The sequence below is a fragment of the Gigantopelta aegis genome, chromosome 8, assembly GCF_016097555.1.
Source record: "Gigantopelta aegis isolate Gae_Host chromosome 8, Gae_host_genome, whole genome shotgun sequence".
NCBI lineage: Eukaryota > Metazoa > Mollusca > Gastropoda > Neomphalida > Peltospiridae > Gigantopelta > Gigantopelta aegis.
The window spans coordinates 28,139,249-28,161,869 of record NC_054706.1 but is presented as its reverse complement, the minus strand read 5'-3'; the positions used below and the strand labels follow the sequence as shown (position 1 = coordinate 28,161,869).

The 22,621-nt window shown below is 36.3% G+C and overlaps 1 protein-coding gene across 1 annotated transcript in view; it reads right to left on the bottom strand.

Annotated features, from left to right (window-relative positions):
- The window catches only part of LOC121378961 (GPI inositol-deacylase-like), an 81,734-nt gene that overhangs the window by 29,471 nt on the left and 29,642 nt on the right, over positions 1-22,621 (bottom strand). The window contains exon 20 of the mRNA XM_041507372.1: positions 20,752-20,972. Coding sequence (XP_041363306.1) covers positions 20,752-20,972 — 221 coding nt within the window. The remainder of the gene's footprint in view (positions 1-20,751; positions 20,973-22,621) is intronic.

Sequence of the window (22,621 nt, the reverse complement as noted above, 5' to 3'; positions counted from 1 at the left end):
TGAATACACTGCGAACAAAACTATATACAAAAACAGGAAGAAATCAAAGCATATACTGCTACAAATGGAATTATTTGTACATTCATATTGAGATAATCCTGTATATTAAAAAAGGTGTTTTTGTCACACAGACAACAAATGTTTTAATATCAGAGGTCATGGAAAGGTGAGCAAAATATAACTCTGTCTACTTGTCAACTTCATGCAATGCTATACAGTCAATGTAAGCTTGTCATCAAAACAGTTTTTATCAATGAAAATTTTCACATTAAATACCTTATATGCATAAGCTTGACCATTGAAAAGGTAGATTTATATCCGGCCCCCACATTAAGGTGTCTACAGGAATCATTATTAAATATTTGAGCACAAATGCATGTATATATACATATATTTAAATTGCCAGCTATGTTTCACATGTATGTCAAAAAATTCTGTAAAACCTTTCTTTGTTTATAATTTGCAGTTTCATAAAATTGAAAATGTATGATCATGTTATTTCATGATCTACACATGTATGCAAATAAACATTTTAAAATAAAAAAAATTCATACAAAATGAACTAATTTAATATTATTTGAATGGTATAAAGCAATGATGATTATGGAATTTTATTTTAACATTGTTAATTTTTATGTTAAAACAAATATGTTACAAATGTAAGACATTTTAGTGACATTTTAATATACAAAGTCATGTCTTAGATGCAAGTCATAACTTTAAGACCACTACTCCTTTCTTCAGGACTTTTTCTTGTTACATAGACATCAGATATGGGGGTGGGGGGGGCAGGGAGCACTGGCCCACCCAACTCTGAAACTGGGGGCCACAATGTGCACAATATGAATTCACATTTAATAAGTGCCCCCCCCCCCCCACACACACACCGCCCCCAGTTGCTGCCATCTTCCAATGCCTATGCGTTATTAAATGAGTAACAATAGGGTAATTATCATTATACAGTGTGTTCCCTCAGTAGTCTTGCCTTAATCACGGCCATACTACCCAAGATTAAACAAGCCTGTTTCAATCATTAACTCAAAAATTGCCTAAAAAAATTTAACTAAATTTGTTTATTATTAATTAATTAAATATCCCTGTTATATATTCTGTTATTCATTTATTAAAGCAAGCACATTAATTAAAACATTTATTTTTATTTCACTTAAATTTTTGTCTTTAATGAAAAAAAAAAAAGTGCCTTGAAAATGGTGAAAATGGCCCAAAAGTGTTTAGTCTACCATGCAAATTTCTAGAGAAAACACTACATTTCTTTAAATGCTAACTTCATATTTTTTGTTCTTCTTTGTGTAAAACCATCATCATTAAGCTATATTCTTCTACAAACAAATCTATAAAACGTAGGATATAAGTCGGTCAATTTTTACTCAAAGAATGTGTATGGCATGCTTCCATGTCATAAATAAGCCCTCATAATATGGGGGATTATGAGCAAGCACTGAGACATAAGGACTGAGTGATTTAGTGAGCACAACCAGTCAGAGACACCTGCAGTCTTCAAGATATAATCAGGATTAGACCACTTTATCAACTGGTCAAGTCTGTCATAGCAAAATGAGTTATAATACATGACATCAGGTTTGGTCTTTATAAAACATGACATCAGGTTTGGACTTTAGAGTTAAAAATAGTAAACTGACTTTTTAAACATTATTTACATTGTAGACAAAATTTAAAATTTCAATTTTATAATTTTTCGTACATTTTGTTTGTTATGAAAATTTTAAAATGTGTTAAAAACCAAAGTGGCAAGAATTGATAAAACTTCAAGTTTCTCACATGTAAAATATTTATTTAATGTTCAAAGTATTTTCGTCAAATCTGCATACAGATTTTAGGTTTTGTTTTATTTCAAAATGGCTTAATTTAAATCTATTCCTTTTTCACTAACCTCTATGGTCAACAAAACAAAAAAAAAAAAAAAAAAACAAACAACCACTCTATTGTATATCATCACCAGTTGTTAGCAGAAAGTTTCAAAACCAAAAACGGAATCAATACCAATAATAATTAATGCCAAAAAGCTGATTTAGACAACCTCAGGTATCAATAAATAATCATATCTAAAGTTTATTTTGTATTTATACAGAGTTAATTAAAAGGAAAATATCAGACAAACCCAGAGTTAATATAATTATGCTTTGAAGAACTGAGCCCAGATACATGATGTTTCTCACTGCGATTTCACATCAGATTCATTTTCATAACGGGTAAAAACATTTAAATTATAAATGGCAAAATGTTCCAAGGCAAGACTAAAATATATTGTAAATATAACTGAGGCATATCAGAGATTTTTATCATTTACTTATTTGGGAATATCATGCATGACTGAACAATCGAAATACCAGTCTGTTTTTCTAAAATAATATACCTGTACTTGAAAGCTGGATGCAGTTACTATTTTATGTGATTGCTTCTTGGAAGGTAAGGTATGTAAATACACTTATTAACTGTTTCTTGAAGAGGTACATGTAAGGTATATAATTATGTGTTATTTAATTAATTAAATATGCTGCTTTGTCTGTCTCACTTTTTCTAGACAATGAAATCAATAAAACAAAGTTTTTTACCACATATAGATTGAGCATTTTCGGTTAAAGAAGTGACAGAATTTGTAATAATTTAAAAAAGTGCTGATGTGTTACAAATTCTGTCATAAAAGGTGAAATCTAACAAGGAAAAACAAGCATTCTGAGAACACCATTAAAGCAACACATGTCCCCTACTGGGCCCAACAAATTGTTGTATCTCCTAAATTCAAGGGCCATAATTGTGTAAAAATGGGTAAATTGCTATGAAAGTTAAACTTGATCTGTAACAGTACATGATAAAGTAAAGTTTGTTTTATTTAACAACACCACTAGAGCACATTGATTTTTTATCTTATCATCGGCTATTGGATGTCAAACATATGGTCATTCGGACACCGTTTTTTTTAGAGGAAACCTGCAGTCGCCACATAGGTTACTCTTTTATGACAGGTAGCAAGGGATCTTTTATTTGCGCTTCCCACAGGAAGGATAGCACAAACCATGGCCTTTGTTGAACCAGTTATGGATAACTGGTCAGTGCAAGTGGTTTATACCTACCCATTGAGCCTTGCAGAGCACTCACTCAGGGTTTGGAGTCAGTATCTGGATTAAAAATCCCATGCCTTGACTGGGATCCGAACACAGTACCTACCAGCCTGTAGACCGACGGCCTAACCATGATGCCACTGAGGCCGGTCAGTACATGATAAAGAAAATTTCATCACAATATTTTTATTTGTAACAGAACATGAGAAAGCTTTACACAAAGTTTTTTAATCCGGTATTTGTTTTCATATCTCCTAAGTTCAAGGGCCACAACTCTGTCAAAAATGGGTAAATCCCCATGAAAGTCAAATTTGATCTGTAACTGTACATGACAAAGTAATACACAGAACATTTGGAAAATTATATGTGGGACAGATGGATAGATGGACAGACAGATGAATGGACAGATAGACAGACAGACAGACAGACAGACAGACAGACAGACAGACAGACATACATACATACATACATACAGACAGAAGGACAGAGATGAAACCTATAGTCCCCTCCAGCTGGACCAGTAGGGGACTGAAAAGAAAGAATACTTGTTTAGTACATTTTAAAACTAGAGTGTATGGCTATTGGGTTTCTAACATATGGCTATTTCAATACATGGTTTGGATTGTGAGAGATTAAACTTGCTGTGCCACTTATGATATTTCTACCAAATGACAGTAAGAAATCTTTATTTTCATTTTCCTATAAGACAGGACAGTATACATCATGGGTTTTTTATAGACGTATGTACTTGGTACCAGCTGTCGGGCACTGCATGGGATAGGAGGAAAATAAACAAAAACCTAACAGATCTGTTGAGGGCATTGGTATCTAATGGCCACTCGTAAAAAAAAAAAAAAATACTACTGGAGTCATTAAACAAACATTCCTTTCTTCTTCTTTTTGTCTTCCCAACAGCAATCAATCACTTTATTGTGAGAAAAAAAAAAATTCTACCATAACTGAAAATCTCTTTCTTTTCATTTTCCAGTAACACTCATTTTATGGGTAAATTATTGAACACTTAACGTGCAAGCACTGCAAATAAATGACTTTGAGCCCATACCAATTGTGATATTGATTTCCCATTGTAAAGCTACTTAACTGGCCGATGTCAGCTTCCAGGTACTACCAGCCTCATTGACTACAGGGAGGGTCCGTACAGTGGCCAGTAACAAGACCGTGGCGTATTGAGGCAGGCGTACAATGACCAACGTGTCAACGGCTCTTCTCATAAAAGTTATTAATCAAGATAAACAGTAAGCTGTATCAGAAACATGCAGTCGGGTCTCACTGATGATCAAAGCAAATTGATTGTTGTTTGTGTTTTGCAGGTGATTGGATGTTCGGCATGATTTGTCAAAGTCAACACTGAATTGTGAAGATACTTCTTTGAGAGCGAAATACATGTCCATATGGTTTGGGGAAAAAACATGTATTATTGACAAAATGAAGTGATAGCTTAAACGTCAAGGTGAACATGGAATTACTGTGCAAGGGATTATGCTAAGTGAACTTAGAATTGTGCTTGGTGAAATAAAAAATCACAGCTAATAGAGAATACAAAACATGAAAATGGTGACTCAATTTGTTGTGGCATTGTGGTGAAGAAGTTCAAAATAATTAAAAGGAACTTAAAACAAGACTCAAACAAGAAAAAAGAAGAGGATTTACAATGTGCAAAAAATTAATTCAAATGAAGTAAAATGCTTGAACAAATTAAAAGTACAATATACGAGAAAAGTTTGACATGTGAAAAATATTTTAACTGGTACAAATATTTATAGTCTCGACTGACAAAATATTAAGGATACTAAAAAGGAAAGCTGAAAGAATCTGCTACCCCATGCTCCAAAAAGGTGGACCTTCAACTTGATATACAGTGTACTATATTTCATCACATATAATATTAATAAACTTGACAAAAAAACTGATACATGTATTAGAGAAAAAAACCCTCTGCAGAACCAATATTTTTTAATGGTATTAAAACATGAATGAAAAGATGGCTTATCATATCAAACTTCATCAGCAGTATAAACACACATAATACTTCTTGACAAAAATCTAAGGATACTAGAAAAGAAACTTGTAAAAAAAAATTAAAAAATTAAAATATGGATGAAAAGACATTAGTCTATCACACCAAACTTCATCACTGGAATGAGCTGCATCAGCTCAACCGCAGCGGCGAGAATGCCTGTCAGCGGCTGCCCAACGCCGTTGCCCACATGACGCCGGAGAGAGCTGTTGAGATTGACATGTGGAGGCGGGAGGTAAACAAGCTGTTCATCAAGCCCAAGAAACACCAAGTGAAGGCCGAATTCTGGAGATGTCACTACAGCGCCCCGACGTCTGCCGCGCCGAAGGGCAGACTCAATAACCGCAAGACGCAGTCGGCCAGGTGTTCCAGCTCGTGGAGGAACAAGTATGGATCGGTGGACATTACCTCACTACCCAATTACCTGGCCGAGATGTCCATACATTATTCAGCGGAGAGGACGGGGCTTTATCACGGCAAGTACGTGCCCGACGATCGTCTCAAGATTACAGGAAAGAGGCAGGAGATTCACATTCCCAGCTTCCCACGTGAGCTCAACAGCAGGGAGTCGGCAGACACACGTCATTCGTGGAAGGAAACCAGTTGTGTAAACACGACACAACAAGATAACAAGGATTTGTTAGAGGATGCCGCAGAGTTCCATTTGGATAATACAGCAAATGAACCAGACAGCATGTCGTCTGAGATTAAAACGGGCAACAATGTCTGCAACAGGTCAGTGTCTAACACACTGTTAAACGTCATAACTATTGATGACTGCAATGTGAATCTGAGGTACCGGCCTCAAAAGGTGGTCAGTTACAAAACTGTCCGGTTTGACGAGGACATCGAAACCAACGATTCTGAGATCAGTGAAGATGAATATTACCCGATCCGAGTTAGCCGGGGATCGGTCATGACAAAACTTTCATCGCAAAATATGGCATCACTCATATCTGCTCAAAGGGCAAAACAGCAGAAATATATCAGCAATGGCTACCAGTTTCCAGAATGTCGGCCAAAGTCGGCCAAAGTTGGGCAGGCATTTGATACGATAATGGAAGAAAACAGACTAGGCAAAAGCAATGGTCCGCAAATGAAGGAAGCCAGGTTTCTGATGAAAGACAAACGAGCAGACTGCAGTGTGTCAGAAGGAAAAGGAATGTACCAGAAACTGAACACGGCGTTGAGGAAAAAGATGTCCGGTATGGTGAATTCCAGATGGGAGGACTTGAGGACAAAGCATTCACAGAGTCACGTTCGCAGTTCTGATGTCCTCGACCAGTACAGGTCAGACAAAACAAGCAGACAGGGTAGTTTGACACAGTCACTGGTAGAAAGGAATCGTTAACCCAAATATAGGATATACTGTCACTGGTTTTTCACAAAACTGGTAAATGGTTTCTTTTATTTTAAACCAAATGTTGTGGTGAAAATTGGTTGTGAAAAAAATACAACTCACTAATTAAAGTGTGTAATATTGCCAACAGTGGTTAAATATGTTGAAAATTGTTGTCAAGAGTTTCGTATCAAACCAACTAGATTCTATTCAGAAGAAAATTAAGAAAGGAAAAAAAAGGTGGATTACTGAACACATGTAAACAGAGTTTTTAATAAAACCAGTAAATTGCTGGTTTGGGTTGCTGCTACGCAGAAAATAGAACAAGGTTTAAATATATAAAAAAAAAAATTATACATTTTTCAAAAGAACTAATGCTGTCAACGTTTTAAAAAAAAATTATAAATTTTTATCAGGTTTCCACTGAACAAGTAACTCATTCTTTTGACTTGATTTATGGGAAACTAGAGAAAACAGTAGTTACTAATTTGAAATATCCTGCAAATTGTTATCAGCGAGGTTTTTTGCATTGAGGTGCAACTGGTTTTCAATGGAGTATGCTAAAACATGGTTGCAAAACTTAGGTAAAGAAAGTAGTATAACAAAAGCTGAAATACTGTTGCTGAATCTATTGCAAACTATTACTAGTTTGTTTTGCAATGAACCAGCAACAGTTTACCTTGGCTGGCTAATCATATAAAACAGAGCAACTACATTGTTTTAGAAATCAGCACTTTTAAGTGAAAATGGAATACTATACTAAAAAATCCTTGAAACCTCTATATGTTTTGTAAAAATTCACTGCAATTATTATTATTTTCTTCTACTGTATTTATGTTATCCTATAATATTTTAAAGATCACATTACACAGTACATCTGGTTAAAACAGCTCTTTCATTAGAAAATTCATGTTTGTACATCTGCTGTTCTTGGTCATCCATCGTAATTGTTATAAAATTTCCAAACAGAGTTTTCATGTTATTGTTCAACACATGCACTTTTTTATAAATGCATCCTACAGAATTAATTGTCAGCATGTTTCAATAGTAATTTCCAAACAGATCTGAAATTTTTTAGATATAAAATGACCGATTAATCTATGGGTGATAATGCATTGCAAATATTTGTTCATGAATTGCCATGGTTGAAACAGTCCACCGACAGCAATTTTGAGCCTAAATTGTTTTAAAAGTGACATATGCAGCAAATAAACCTGAGTGAAAGGCTATCTTGTTATGTGTAGACATCTTTTAAATGTGCAAATGTTAAATATTGGTAGATAATGTACACCAGGTGTATACATTTCACCATTGTTGAGGAGCTTTATCAACGGCACAAAAGTGCCATCGGTGATACTTTCTACCTACGGCAATTTATATCTTAATGACAGCAATTGCCATTGGCACCGCCGTTATGTTCGAGCCCCATTATATACACATAATACACAGTAAAACCCCTCTAAATTGAATACCAATACCAGTTTTAAGGGGTATCTGATTTAGAGAGATTTGTTTCCATACTGATATTTAATCAGGGACCATGAAAAATGTCCTGTTTTGGGAGAATACATTAACAGAGAATACTGTTTAGAGGGATTTCACTGTATGTGTGTGTATATATACCCAGTATATTAAAACGTATCTTTAATTCCAACAAGCTGCTCATTTTTAATGTTGTTATTCCTTTACCAACTGTTATTTGTTATCGGTTATTCATTAATGTTACAATTACTTGTTGTTTTCACATTATTCTTTATAACCGAAAAACAGAGTCTAAATACATCATTATATACAAATATGATCTTTGTGTTGTCATCTTTTTAAAATTTATAATGAATATACAACATGTATTAGGATGGTCAGTTATTTATTTACATAAACATTTATGAATTTATAGGTAGACATGAGTTAATAGTTCTTTTTAACCAGCCTTGGTGGTGTCGTGGTTAAACCGTAAGGCTGGTAGGTACATGAATTCGCAGCCCGGTACCAGCTCCCACCCAGAGCGAGTTTTAATGACTCAGTGGGTAGGTGTAAGACCACTACACCCTATTCTCTATCACTAACTACTAACAACTAACCCACAGACATCCCAGATAGCTGAGGTGTGTGCCCAAGATAGCGTGTTTGAACTGTAATTGGATATTCAATGTAAGCATAAAAATAAGTTGAAATGAAAAGCAATTTTTGAAAGTTTCTCTTTTTTAATTAATCTCAGTTACATATCTTAAAAAAAGTAACCGACAATCTTTAATTGTATGACTTATTCTGCAGATTACATATTGTTATGTACTACATGTATATATTTTTATGTATTTTATTTATCCCATAAGTAACTTATTATTATTATTATATAACACAGTTTACAGATTATATACAATGTATATTATGTAATTCACTGTACATTTCATTTTAACTTATTTTCATGCTTACATCCAATTAAGGTTCAAGCACACTGTCCTGAGCACACACCTCAGCTATTTGGGCTGTCTGTCCAGGACAGAGGGTTAGTTGTTAGTGGTTAGCGAGAGAGAGAGAGAGAGAGAGGGTAGTGGTCTTATACCTACACATGTACCTATTGAGTCGTTAAAACTCACTCTGGGTAGGAGCCGGTACCAGGCTGTGAACCCTGTACCTACCAGCCTTATGTCCGATGGCTTAACCACGACACCACTGAGGCCAGTATTCACTCTAGAGGTTACAAATAATGTTTTGACTTATCCTTCTGATTACAACTTAACACGGGACCTAAACATTGTCCAGGGCCCCATTACACAAAACGATTTTAGCACTGAGGTCACCTTTAAGTACACAAAGCGATTTTAGCACTGAGGTCACCTTTAAGTACACAAAGCGATTTTAGCACTGAGGTCACCTTTAAGTACACAAATCGATTTTAGCACTGAGGTCACCTTTAAGTACACAAATCGATTTTAGCACTGAGGTCACCTTTAAGTACACAAAGCGATTTTAGCACTGAGGTCACCTTTAAGTACCTTTAAGTACACAAAGTGCAAAAAGAAACTACTTGTAGATTCTATTTTTCAATTAGAATACATGTGGGGTTTTTTTTTAAGTTCTTCCTAAAATACCAAAACACTAAGACTTTCTTGAGGATTTTTGGTTATTATTTTGATTTATGTGTTTGTGCTTCTGTATTTGTCAGGGGTGTTTTTTGTAGGTTTCTTTCTTCTTGGCTGGTATTTTATTAGCATTGATTATTGAAAGTATTGAACTGCATTCAAACTGAAAATCTGACGCCATATAACTGTAAATAAAATGTGTTGAGTGCGTCGTAAAATAAAACATTTCTTTCTTTCTTTCAAACTGAAAGCAGCCTAACACACAGTGCACATGCAGTATTAAGATATTAATTCTTAATTAATCTAAGATTACTGCTGTAATCAATAATTCAATAATCTTCCAGCTCAGATGTATTGATTTTGATTGCATGTTTACATAACAGGAACCTAAGCAACCCAGCCACATTGTTTATCACAATCAGATTAAAAACAAACACGTAACTATGCATGTTAATGAATGACTTATATTAATCTGATAAAATGTGTATAAACTCAACCTGCATGTTCTTGTTGATCATGTTCTTCACTGAACTCTCGCAACTTTGCGATCTCCCAGTGCAATGCCAAAAGACTTGCAGAGGATGCTTTGTTGTCTAGCAGAGCCTAAGAGAGCTTTGTGAGAGCTTTGTGAATTAGGCCCCAGCTTACACCCCTTCCCTTGAATCCCAATCTTTTCTTCCCTCACCTCTTTCCCAAGAATACAGGATCTTTAAAAATCCTATAACAGAACTGTAAAACCAGATGGGATCTAAATAAATAAATAAACGAAGCGATTACCGTAGATGCATAAGGTAGTTATGAACTTGAGGTGATCTTAGTGCTAAGATTACCTTAGATGCATAAGGTAGTTATGAACTTAAGGTGATCTTAGTGCTAAGATTACCTTAGATGCATAAGGTAGTTATGAACTTGAGGTGATCTTAGTGCTAAGATTGCTTTGTGGAACAGAGCCCAGGGCCCATGCTTATTTAGAGACCAGACTCAATCTGTAATGACGTCACACAGACACATACCATTTGTATAACGTTGCGATGACATTCACATCTCAGACTATTAGAGTCTCGAGTCGAGACGCTAAAAGTTTTATAAGCACCAGGCCAGAGACCCGTTCCGCAAAGCAATCTTAGGGCTAAGATCACTGTAAGCACATAAAGGTAGTTATACACTTAAGGTGATCTTAACACGAAAATTGTTTCGTGGAACGGGGCCCAGGTAAAAAAAAATAGAAATCAATTAAATACAGCCATACTTGTTATCTCAATATTGAAGGGACCAAGCTAACAAGCACAAGAATTATGTGGAACAAGATAAGACTAATAGTTATTAGTCAAAATTATGCCATATGGGACAATCTCATGGGGTAACAGTGAAAATTATGCCATGGGACAATCTCATGGGGTAACAGTAAAAATTATGCCATGGGACAATCTCATGGGATAACAGTGAAAATTATGCCATGGAACAATCTCATAGGGTAACAGTAAAAATTATGTCATGGGATAATCTCATGGGGCAACAGTAAAAATTATGCCATGGGACAATCTCATGGGGTAACTTATGTCATGGGACAATCTCATGGGGTAACAGTGAAAATTATGCCATGGGACAATCTCATGGGGTAACAGTGAAAATTGTGCCATGGGACAATCTCATGGGGTAACAGTGAACATTATGCCATGGGACAATCTCATGGGATAACAGTGAAAATTATGCCATGGAACAATCTCATGGGGTAACAGTAAACATTATGTCATGGGATAATCTCATGGGGCAACAGTGAAAATTATGTCATGGGATAATCTCATGGGGTAACAGTAAAAATTATGCCATGGGACAATCTCATGGGGTAACTTATGTCATGGGACAATCTCATGGGGTAACAGTGAAAATTATGCCATGGGACAATCTCATGGGGTAACAGTGAAAATTGTGCCATGGGACAATCTCATGGGGTAACAGTGAACATTATGCCATGGGACAATCTCATGGGATAACAGTGAAAATTATGCCATGGAACAATCTCATGGGGTAACAGTAAACATTATGTCATGGGATAATCTCATGGGGCAACAGTGAAAATTATGCCATGGGACAATCTCATGGGGTAACAGTAAAAATTATGTCATGGGATAATCTCATGGAGTAACAGTAAAAATTATGTCATGGGATAATCTCATGGAGTAACAGTAAAAATTATGTCATGGGATAATCTCATGGAGTAACAGTAAAAATTATGTCATGGGATAATCTCATGGAGTAACAGTAAAAATTATGCCATGGGACAATCTCATGGGGTAACTTATGTCATGGGACAATCTCATGGGGTAACAGTGACAATTATGCCATGGGACAATCTCATGGGGTAACAGTGAACATTGTGCCATGGGACAATCTCATGGGGTAACTGAACATTGTGCCATGGGACAATCTCATGGGGTAACAGTGAACATTGTGCCATGGGACAATCTCATGGGGTAACAGTGAACATTATGCCATGGGACAATCTCATGGGGTAACTGAACATTATGCCATGGGACAATCTCATGGGGTAACTGAACATTATGCCATGGGACAATCTCATGGGGTAACTGAACATTATGCCATGGGACAATCTCATGGGGTAACAGTGAACATTATGTCATTATGCCATGGGACAATCTCATGGGGTAACAGTGAACATTATGTCATGGGACAATCTCATGGGGTAACAGGGAAGCCCTCATACATGTAAATTAGCTTTTTAACTATAGTCCATCCCATCCTCCTACAAAAAGCTTTTTTTTGTAAATAATTTTAGTTTGGTTTGACATAACAAGAAAAGTAAAAGTGTCTTGGAAATAACAATTTTTTTACTATTTTTGTGTGCCATTTAGATATGAATAACTTGTAGTAAATTCCATAGTATGGAAAAAAGCATTCCCTGTGGGACGGACTATAAGATCTTCAACTGTTAACACTAAATTGCTTGTTCCAGTATGTTACAAATCACTCCAGTTACTGTGTTCAAAGATGTCAGTATGGTACTCATTAACAGGTAGGCAGTGGTTTTTCACTGTATTTTTAAGAAATGTTCACTAATTCAAAGAATAAATGAATTCTGACTAGATGCTGTCATTTTATTACCTAATTTGTCAATAATCTTGTCATTTTTAGTGTCTAAAAGCTTAAATTCTTGATTGATCACTATTTAAAATAAACCAACAACAGTGTCTTTTTTAAGCTTATATGGTATCAAATTGAATCTGTCACATTTGATGTTAGCCTGAAAATAACGCTGAATACAGGCTACATAATTATAAAATTTAGTAAATTGGTCTGAAAGGACACCCACCCACTTAAAAACAGCGAAAATACGTTATTTAATTTACGGTATTTTATTCACCAACACGCATCTTACTGCCTCTATCAACATAACACTGGCCTCGGTGGCATCGTGGTTAGGCCATCGGTCTACAGGCTGGTAGGTACCGGGTTCGGATCACAGTCGAGGCATGGTATTTTTAATCCAGATACCGACTCCAAACCCTGAGTGAATGCTCCGCAAGGCTCAATGGGTAGGTGTAAACCACTTGCACCGTCCAGTGATCCCTAACTGGTTCAACAAAGGCCATTGTTTGTGCTATCCTGTCTGTGGGAAGCGCAAATAAAAGATCCCTTGCTGCCTGTCGTAAAAGAATAGCCTATGTGGCGACAGTGGGTTTCCTCTAAAAAACAGTGTCAGAATGACCATATGTTTGACGTCCAATAGCCGATGATAAGATAAAAAATCAATGTGCTCTAGTGGCGTCGTTAAATAAAACAAACTTTACTTTTATTTACTATCAACATAACAGCCTCCTATGATTCATTTCATTTTTACGTGCTACATTCTTAATGACATCACCAACACAAATCACATCCTGAAAATGATCAGTTAATGATGTAGAAAACTCTAGTGGAACAAAGTACCAATCTGAGTGTTGGTAATGGCATAACGTTAAAATATGGAATCAAACATGAGTCACATTGAACAGGAATCGATTCCATTTTCACAAAATCAATATGCTTCTTTTTTCTGTTAGTTGAGCTCTGTTTAGACTTTTTATATGTCCATCTATGATGGGTCGTATGATGGTATGGCGTTGTCCGTCCGTCCATCCATACGTCCGTCTGCTAACTTTTTATTGTCCAGACCATATCTTGAATACAAATACATACAGGACCATCAAACCTCACATGTAGGAATAACTTGTGATGGCGGTGTGTCGCGTACTATTACTAGGTCACTGTGATCTACTTTTCACGGTCTACTGCACATACCAGTAAATCCTTGTCCGGACCATATCTTGCATACAGGACCACCAAACCTCACATGTAGAAACAACTTGGGATAGTGGTGTGTCGCGTACTATTACTAGGTCACTGTGACATACTTTTCTGTCTACTGCACATAACAGTAAATCCTTGTCCAGATCATATCTTGCATACAGATGCATACAGTACCATCAAACCTCACATGTAGGAACAACTTGGGATGGTGGTGTGTCGCATGCTATTACTAGGTATTTGTGACCTACTTTTCCGTAAATCCGTGTCTCGATCATATCTTGCATACAGATCCATCAAACCTCACATGTAGAAACAACTTGGGATGGCGATGTGTCACGTACTAAAGGTCACTGTGGCCTACTTTTCAGTCTATTGCACATAACAGTAAATCTTTGTCCAGACCATATCTTGCATACAGGACCATCAAACCTCACATGTAGGAACAACTTGGGATGGCAGTGTGTCGTGTACTATTACTAGGTCACTGTGACCTACTTTTCACGATCTACTGCACATAACAGTAAATCCTTGTCCGGATCATAATCTTGCATACAGATTCATACAGGACCATAAAACCTCGCATGTAGGAACAACTTGGGATGGTGAGGTGTCACATACTATTACTAGGTCACTGTGACCTACTTTTCACGATCTACTGCACATAACAGTAAATCCTTGTCCGGATCATAATCTTGCATACAGATGCATACAGATCCATCAAACCTCACATGTAGGAACAACTTGGGATGGTGATGTGTCACATACAATTATAATTTGTCTGACAGGCATATCATGTACCTCACCAGTAATCTTGTTAGCTTTCAGTACGTACATGTACTTTTAAGATCTATACCATACCAAATAGCATTTGACTGCGGCAAAAATTGCTTGTTTGTCATAAAGTATGGTTTTATTTTACCAGTAAATTCAAGCAGTTTGATATGACCTATTTTGTCTATGAAAAAAGCACGACATTTTTTGGTGTGCAGAATTAGGGTGGTCTATTAATCTAAAACACCCTGTCATAGATAGAACTCAGAGGTTGTGCCCATGACAGGCATACCTGAAGAGTTCTCTGATGGAAGCATGCCAAAAATTACCCACACCCACAATCTAAAGCATTCACAGCTTAGTGGAATAGAGAGAAACTTTTATTAAATGTAACAAAACCACTAGATCACTTGTGGTTTAATAATCACTGGCTATTGAATGTCAAATATTTGATAATTTTGACACAGTCTTCACAGGAAAATCACTATATTTTTGTTCATTAGCAGAAGGGGATTTTTTTATATGCACTTTCCCGCAAGACTGGACAGCACACACCATGGCCAGTTGTGGGCCAGTGTTTGAGATGGGCATCTTTTATATGCACTTTCCCACAACTGGATAGCACACACCAGTCAGTTGTGGGCCAGTGGTTGAGATGGGGATCTTTTAAATGCACTTTCCCACAGACTGGACAGCACACACCAGTCAGTTGTGGGCCAGTGGTTGAGATGGGGATCTTTTAAATGCACTTTCCCACAGACTGGACAGCACACACCAGTCAGTTGTGGGCCAGTGGTTGAGATGGGGATCTTTTATATGCACTTTCCCACAGACTGGACAGCACACACCAGTCAGTTGTGGGCCAGTGGTTGAGATGGGGATCTTTTAAATGCACTTTCCCACAGACTGGACAGCACACACCAGTCAGTTGTGGGCCAGTGGTTGAGATGGGGATCTTTTATATGCACTTTCCCACAGACTGGACAGCACACACCAGTCAGTTGTGGGCCAGTGGTTGAGATGGGGATCTTTTATATGCACTTTCCCACAGACTGGACAGCACACACCAGTCAGTTGTGGGCCAGTGGTTGAGATGGGGATCTTTTATATGCACTTTCCCACAGACTGGACAGCACACACCAGTCAGTTGTGGGCCAGTGGTTGAGATGGGGATCTTTTATATGCACTTTCCCACAGACTGGACAGCACACACCAGTCAGTTGTGGGCCAGTGGTTGAGATGGGGATCTTTTATATGAACTTTCCCACAGACTGGACAGCACACACCAGTCAGTTGTGGGCCAGTGTTTGGGACAGAAAAAATCCCCAAGCATTTCAGGCGAGTGCTCTATCAATTGAGCTAAATCCCACCCATCGGCTCAGTGGGAAGGTGCAGCCATTCACCATTTTCCTGGACAGACCAAGTTTGTTTTGATTAACGACACTACTAAAGCACATTGATTAATTAATCATCGGCTATTGGATGTTAAACATTTGGTCATCAGAGGAAACCTGCTATATTTTTTCTGAAGCAGCAAAGGGTCTTTCATATGCACTTTCCCACAGACAGCAAAGCACATACCATGGACTTTGACCAGCTGTGGTGCACTGGTTGAAACAAGAAAAAACCTGATCAGTTGAATGGATCCACCGAGGTGGTTCGATCCTGCGACACAAGCACCTCAAGCAAGCACTCAACTGACTGAGCTAAATTCCACTCCCAGGGCTCGAAACGACCTGTGGCCAGGTCCCCAAACGGGACATTGGCCAGGTCCCCAAACGGGACATTGGCCAGGTCGCCAAATGTGACCAATGTCCCGTTTGGGTGACTTGAATATTAAAAAATAATGGTGTTGGTTGCATCTTCTTTAGAGCTATAACATATGAGCCACTATTAATATTTGTATTGCATATATTTATTCCACATAAAAATCTTGCTCGTGGTTCATGGTTCACTTACCTTAATTTGCCAACATCCATTATTATTTTTTGGGCCACCATATTTTTTGGCGAGTTTTTGAGCCCTGCACATCTAATTCAATATAAGCACTAGCATATATTAAAACACCTAATCATTCCTTTCTTTTTCTTGTCTTTTCTTACTATGATAAAATTTAAAACATAACAAATAGAAATAAATAAATTGCAGTTTCAGCTTGATCTTATAGAGAATATTTTTTTATGTTGTTTTTTATTACTATTCTTTTCCTGCAGTTAATGTGTAGCAGTATGGAATAATGACTAATCATTAACAATCTAGGACAGACGATGCCTGCAAATGGCTTGATAGGCTATCCATCACTGATGAATGGGGAACAAATAATTACAAAAATAACCTACTTCAAACCATGTACCTGTATTTAGTGTCACTTTATCAAAGCTACATGTATAATCTCAAGTATATATTTTGTTATTCAGGCTTATTAAAGGGACACGCACTAGTTGTTAACCATTACGCCGTTGTTTTTCGCTATTAAACCCATTTTTTTCACAAATAAAATTGCACTTTACTTGCCTTTTATTATTTAGAATATACATTTCCATTCATCTGAAGTGTTTTTTGGTAATCCTGGTAATCCTGGTGTTTGTAATACCACAAAATGCATTTTTTGTATTTCATAAAATGCCACGGGCCTCTGAGAAAAAAACGTTGAGCAGACAAGGTCTAATCTATTTCAATGTCACAGACGTTGGTATACCACGTGACCGTTATCATTTTGGTTCGGTTTGTTTTTTCATGCACGGTTCGTGCAATCAACATCCGATTTGTTGTCGTTTGCTTGTTGTTCATTTGTGAGATTTTTCTTCACAGTTCGTGAACATTTTCAGTAACAATAAAGTTCAGACAAGTAAGTATCTCAATACAAAATGTTACAAACCCTTAAAACCAATACTTTTGCTAAGTCTTGCAATATCTGGAGAGGGGATACAACCAGGACAGAACAATTGGAACATGTCCAGGAGAGGTGAAAGGAACGCACCCCAAGTCTGTGCGCACTCTGTGAAATTTGTCGTGACGTAGGCATTGTTGTGCTTCGAGCGACATCTACCGGTGACATCAGAATACTAACTTTCAAAATTATTTCAAGCAATTGGGACATGGGGATTCCCATGGTATTTATCGATATAAAACCTGTTTTTTCACTCCATTTAATAAAAACGTGATCTAAGTGTGTTACAGGTTTGTAGATTAACCAAATTATAATTTATTTTCGCTGGATGGAACTAGGGTGTGCGGCTTTAAAGGGACAGATCCTAGTTTCAACCCGTGAAAATTAACACTATTGTCCGAACCAAATTGTTAACAACTACGAAAAATTACTCTCCTACCTTTAATTGCCGTTAGATTTCCTCCAAAGTTTGTCCAGACACAAATCGCAAAAAACCCATTACAATGACACAGATTCCACATACCAGATGCTAACCATGTCATCTATATCGACTTCGTTGAGAGGGCATAGGGAAAAAAGCATGTACTTTTGTATCAGCTGCCATTTTGACTTTTTATGGAATATTCTTCAAGAGGGGTGAAAGGATAGGACTTAATCTAACAACGTCATAACATGTTATGATATAAACGCAAACGTGATGATGTCATATTATTAATTTTTTTAATTATTATTATTATTATTTTAATGATACCACTAGAGATCATCGATTACATATTAATTGCGTCACATACTTTGGAGGTTTTCACCCCTCTTGAAGAGTATTCCATAAACAAGCAACATGGCAAACGGCAGAAAACTGCATGTATTTTTCCCTATGCAATCTCAGCAAAGACGATATTGGCGACATCATTGCAGTCTCGTGTGTGGAATCTGTATATCTGTAGTGGGTTTTTTACGATTTGTGTCTGGACAAAATTTGGAGGAAATCTAATGGCAATTAAAGGTTGGAGAGTAATTTTTTGTAGTTGTTAACAATTTGGTTCGGACAATAGGTTTAATTAATCTACAAACCTGTAACACATTTGGATAAAGTTACAATTGAGTGAAACATGTGTCTGTGACATTGAACTGGTGGAATAACCTCTAAAAATAGATTAAAACTCGACTCCATAACTGTTTCTTCTCAAATGCACGTGCGTTTTTAAAAATATGAGAAATGCATTTTATGATATTACAAACACCAGGATGACCAAAAACATTTTGAATGTACGGAAATGGATAATCTAAACCATAAAATCTAAGTAAAGTATGATTTCAGTTATCAAAAATGGCTCTAATAGTAAAACATATCCCTTAGTGTTTAAAAACTAGGATATGCCCCTTTAAGATAAGCTGGCAATTGGTGCATTGCATTGTTAGGTGGGTTTTTTCTGTATGTGACATATGTGCCAGATACATGTATATCTGGCAACAAAATGTTCTCAACTTCTTGGCAGATTAATTACATTTGAACTGAGAGGTGTTTAACACAGAAATTATTAGACTCTTTCTTTGATAACAAAACAAAGAGCCAGATATTCACAGGTATTTTATTAGATGAACTGTTGATTTAAATTTTAACTTGATTTTCATGCTTACCGATAAAGCCAAATTAAGGTTAAAAGCATACTGTCCTAGGCACACACTTCAACTTTATGGGCTGTCTGTCCAGGAGAGGAGTTAATGGCTAGTTGTTGTTGCCGATTATAATAAAGTTTGTTGCCGATTATAATAAAGTTTGTTGTGTTTTATCGACGCCACAAGAGCACATTGATTTATTAATCATCGGCTATTGGATGTCAAACATTTGGTAATTTTTACTTATAGTCTTAGAGATGAAACCCACTACATTTTTCCATTAGTGCCAAGGGATATTTTATATGTACCATCCTACACACAGGATAGCACATACCACAGCCTTTTATATACCAGTCGTGGTGCCCTGGCTGGAACTAGAAATAGCCCATTCGAAGACGTCAGGTGAAGTGGTCTGTACAAAGGTCGATGACAGTCACTCTTTGCACTCTTCTTTTGGCTTCATACACAATAAATATAACATACTTTACCGTAATTTTACTTGAAATACTTATTTCGTAAAAGGTACAACTTTTTAATCACAAGATGTTTTTTCAAACACATTCAGGAGCATTAGTAATGTTCAAACAAACAAAATTCAATAGCAATTTTGCATTGGAATTTTCCAGCTTTCTTAAAACGGAAATGTCATGTACTCAGTTTATAGATATTGTAAGGAGATGCAAAGTGACGTCATTGGAATATTGACGTCATTCAAATTCAAAATTAGCTATATTATTACAAAGCTTCGCCGCATTAAACTAAATACCAGTCTACTAACTTTGACCCCCATTCAAAATTCTATAACAAGCAGACAATGCTGTTTACAGGTCTGTATTTTTTTTTTTTTTCATAATTCTGGACAAAATATTAAATTTAAGTTTTAAAAGATTAAAGAAATAAAAAGTACCTTTTGTCAAATATATCATATAAAAAAAGTACCACTGGATATGTTTTATTCATTGTGTACAAATTCAAAACAAGGATGCGAAAAGTTAGTCGTCAACCTTAGGAACCTACTATCTACCAGCCTTAACCATGGTAACATAACAACTATGCCACCAAGGTTAGTAACAATTTGAAGAACATTTCTCTCTGAAATTGTTTCTTTGTTGTTGTTGTTTTTTTGTCACCAGTTATTACTGAAATTTAAAAACATGCAGAAAGCCAGTTATTTTCTAACAAAATATCAATCATTACAGGAAATTATTTTGCAAAATTAAAATAAAATTCGCCAAGTGTTTTTAGAATTTGCAATAAGCAAACTTAGTGAGTGGCAGAGTTATCTCTGAAATATGACATGTGGTTAACGACTACAAAGATAATGAGAGAAAAAACCTGCTGTCAACACGCAATAGGCTACTCTTTCCAATTAGCAGCAAGGGATGTGTCATATGCAGCATCCCACAGACAGGATAGTACATACCATTGCCTATGTTACACCAACTGTGGAACAATGGTTGGAATGAGAAATAGCCCAATGGGCCCACTGATGGGGATCAAGTCTAGTCCAATCACACATCAGGTAAGCGCATTATGTCCTGCCGCCACCAAATTAGTTTCAAAACCAAGCAACACTGTTAACTATAAATAATAAACTAACTGACCTGACCCATAACTTCTGACATGGATGCCTTCAGTTTGAGTTGGTAGTAACACGATGGATGTAGATACATCTCCAAGTGAACAGCGTGAGTGTCGTATTCGGCCGGCTTCGCACTCTGCAGCTTGATCGAAAGAGTTATCTTCTCGCGAAATTTGCCAAACTTGTAGGTGCTCTCGTTGGCCCATGGAACATTCAAGGTCAGGATATTGCCATCAAAGTCATCTGATTTAATGTTAAAACACAAATGCTATGTTCACTATCACAGAAAATAAATTTTAAAAGTACCTAAAAGATTTTACCCAACAAAAACATTTTACTAAAATTTCAAACCATGTCTTAAGATTTAAAAGTTTAATTATGGCAAACACTTTTTTAGGTTCTGTGCACTGTGATCATTAGAATCCATCAGAAACTGTTTTGGGGAATCATGGTACTGGTGGATTATGCTACATGATAATAAATAAAAGAATTTTGGTTCCATGATTTTGGCGACACGCCAAGAATCCTTGAGATATGGCCTGGACAAAAATTTTCTTTATTGTGCAGTAATGCGTGAAAAGTAGGTCGTGGTGACCTAGTTATGGTATGTGACACACTACCATCCTAACTTGTACTTGCAAGATATGCCCTGGAAATAAAAAGTTTACAGACAGACAGACGGATGAATGGATAGACAGACACCATACCATAATACGACCTGTCAAAGATGGGTGTACAATTAATAAGAAAAAATTGTGAAAACATATTCCTGCACTATAACCTAAATAACAATTTTTCTTACACACCCATTGGTGAGAACACCATGTACGTGTGGTAAGTGTGTTAACAATTTCAACACATACAACTGGCTGCTCCTAGGTGCTCCTAGGTGATGACCAGGTCACCAGTGCTATGCAACCAATGAAAAAATAACATGGTGGATATTAGATTACACTGTGACGTATAGTTAACCAGACAATCATGTGTTGCTTAAGTCAAATACAAGTGCAACGGCTGTAAATAACTTTTAGTCAAAAAAGATGTTAAAATTTGCTCAAAACCTGTTTTTTTAGCATTTTTAAGATATAGAATAATACATTCGTGTCCGTTAGATACCATTTATCTCACAACTTGTTGTTTAAAAATGTATCAAACTCACTTTCGCTCGTTAGATACATTTTAAAACAACTCGTTGTGAGATAAATGGTATCTAACGGTCACTCATGTATTATTCTCTATATACATGCGGACACAAAAATTAAATCTTAAATTATTAATGGCATGAAAACAATAGAGGAAATAATGTTTTTAATTTTAAGTAGCCAAAGAGTTGTAATTCATATGGCCGTATTGGTATATCAACAGGCAATAATCTAAAAATAAACACTTAAGTTTAGCAAAGAGAAAACTAAATTCAAAATATTGTATTTATTATCAATATATCCAGCAAATGGATCAGCTAAATGCTTTTTTCATCTTTGTAAGCATTTTTGTTTGTGTTTGTTTTGGGGTGGTTGATTGCATCTGCTTTTACCAATTTTGTAGGTCTTTTGATTTAAATACTGTACATTTATTTAATAGTACTAAATAATTCACAATCGAAAAATATTACAAGCCTGATGAGAAAATATAATTACAATAAAGCATTTAAGAGAGGAATTCCTGATATGATATAAATATTAACACAGTAAAGCTACTTGAACTCTTTTAATGACAAAAGACAAATGGGACTCAGTCAGTATGGCCTTTTTTACTTAGGGAGAGAGGTAATTTCAGCCACATATATGTATGATTGCAGGGGTTCATTCAAACGTCCCAGACAAAACTAAGTAAAGTTTTGTTTTGTGTAAGGGGCCGTCCATAATTTTCAACATTTTCACAAGTGTACAAAG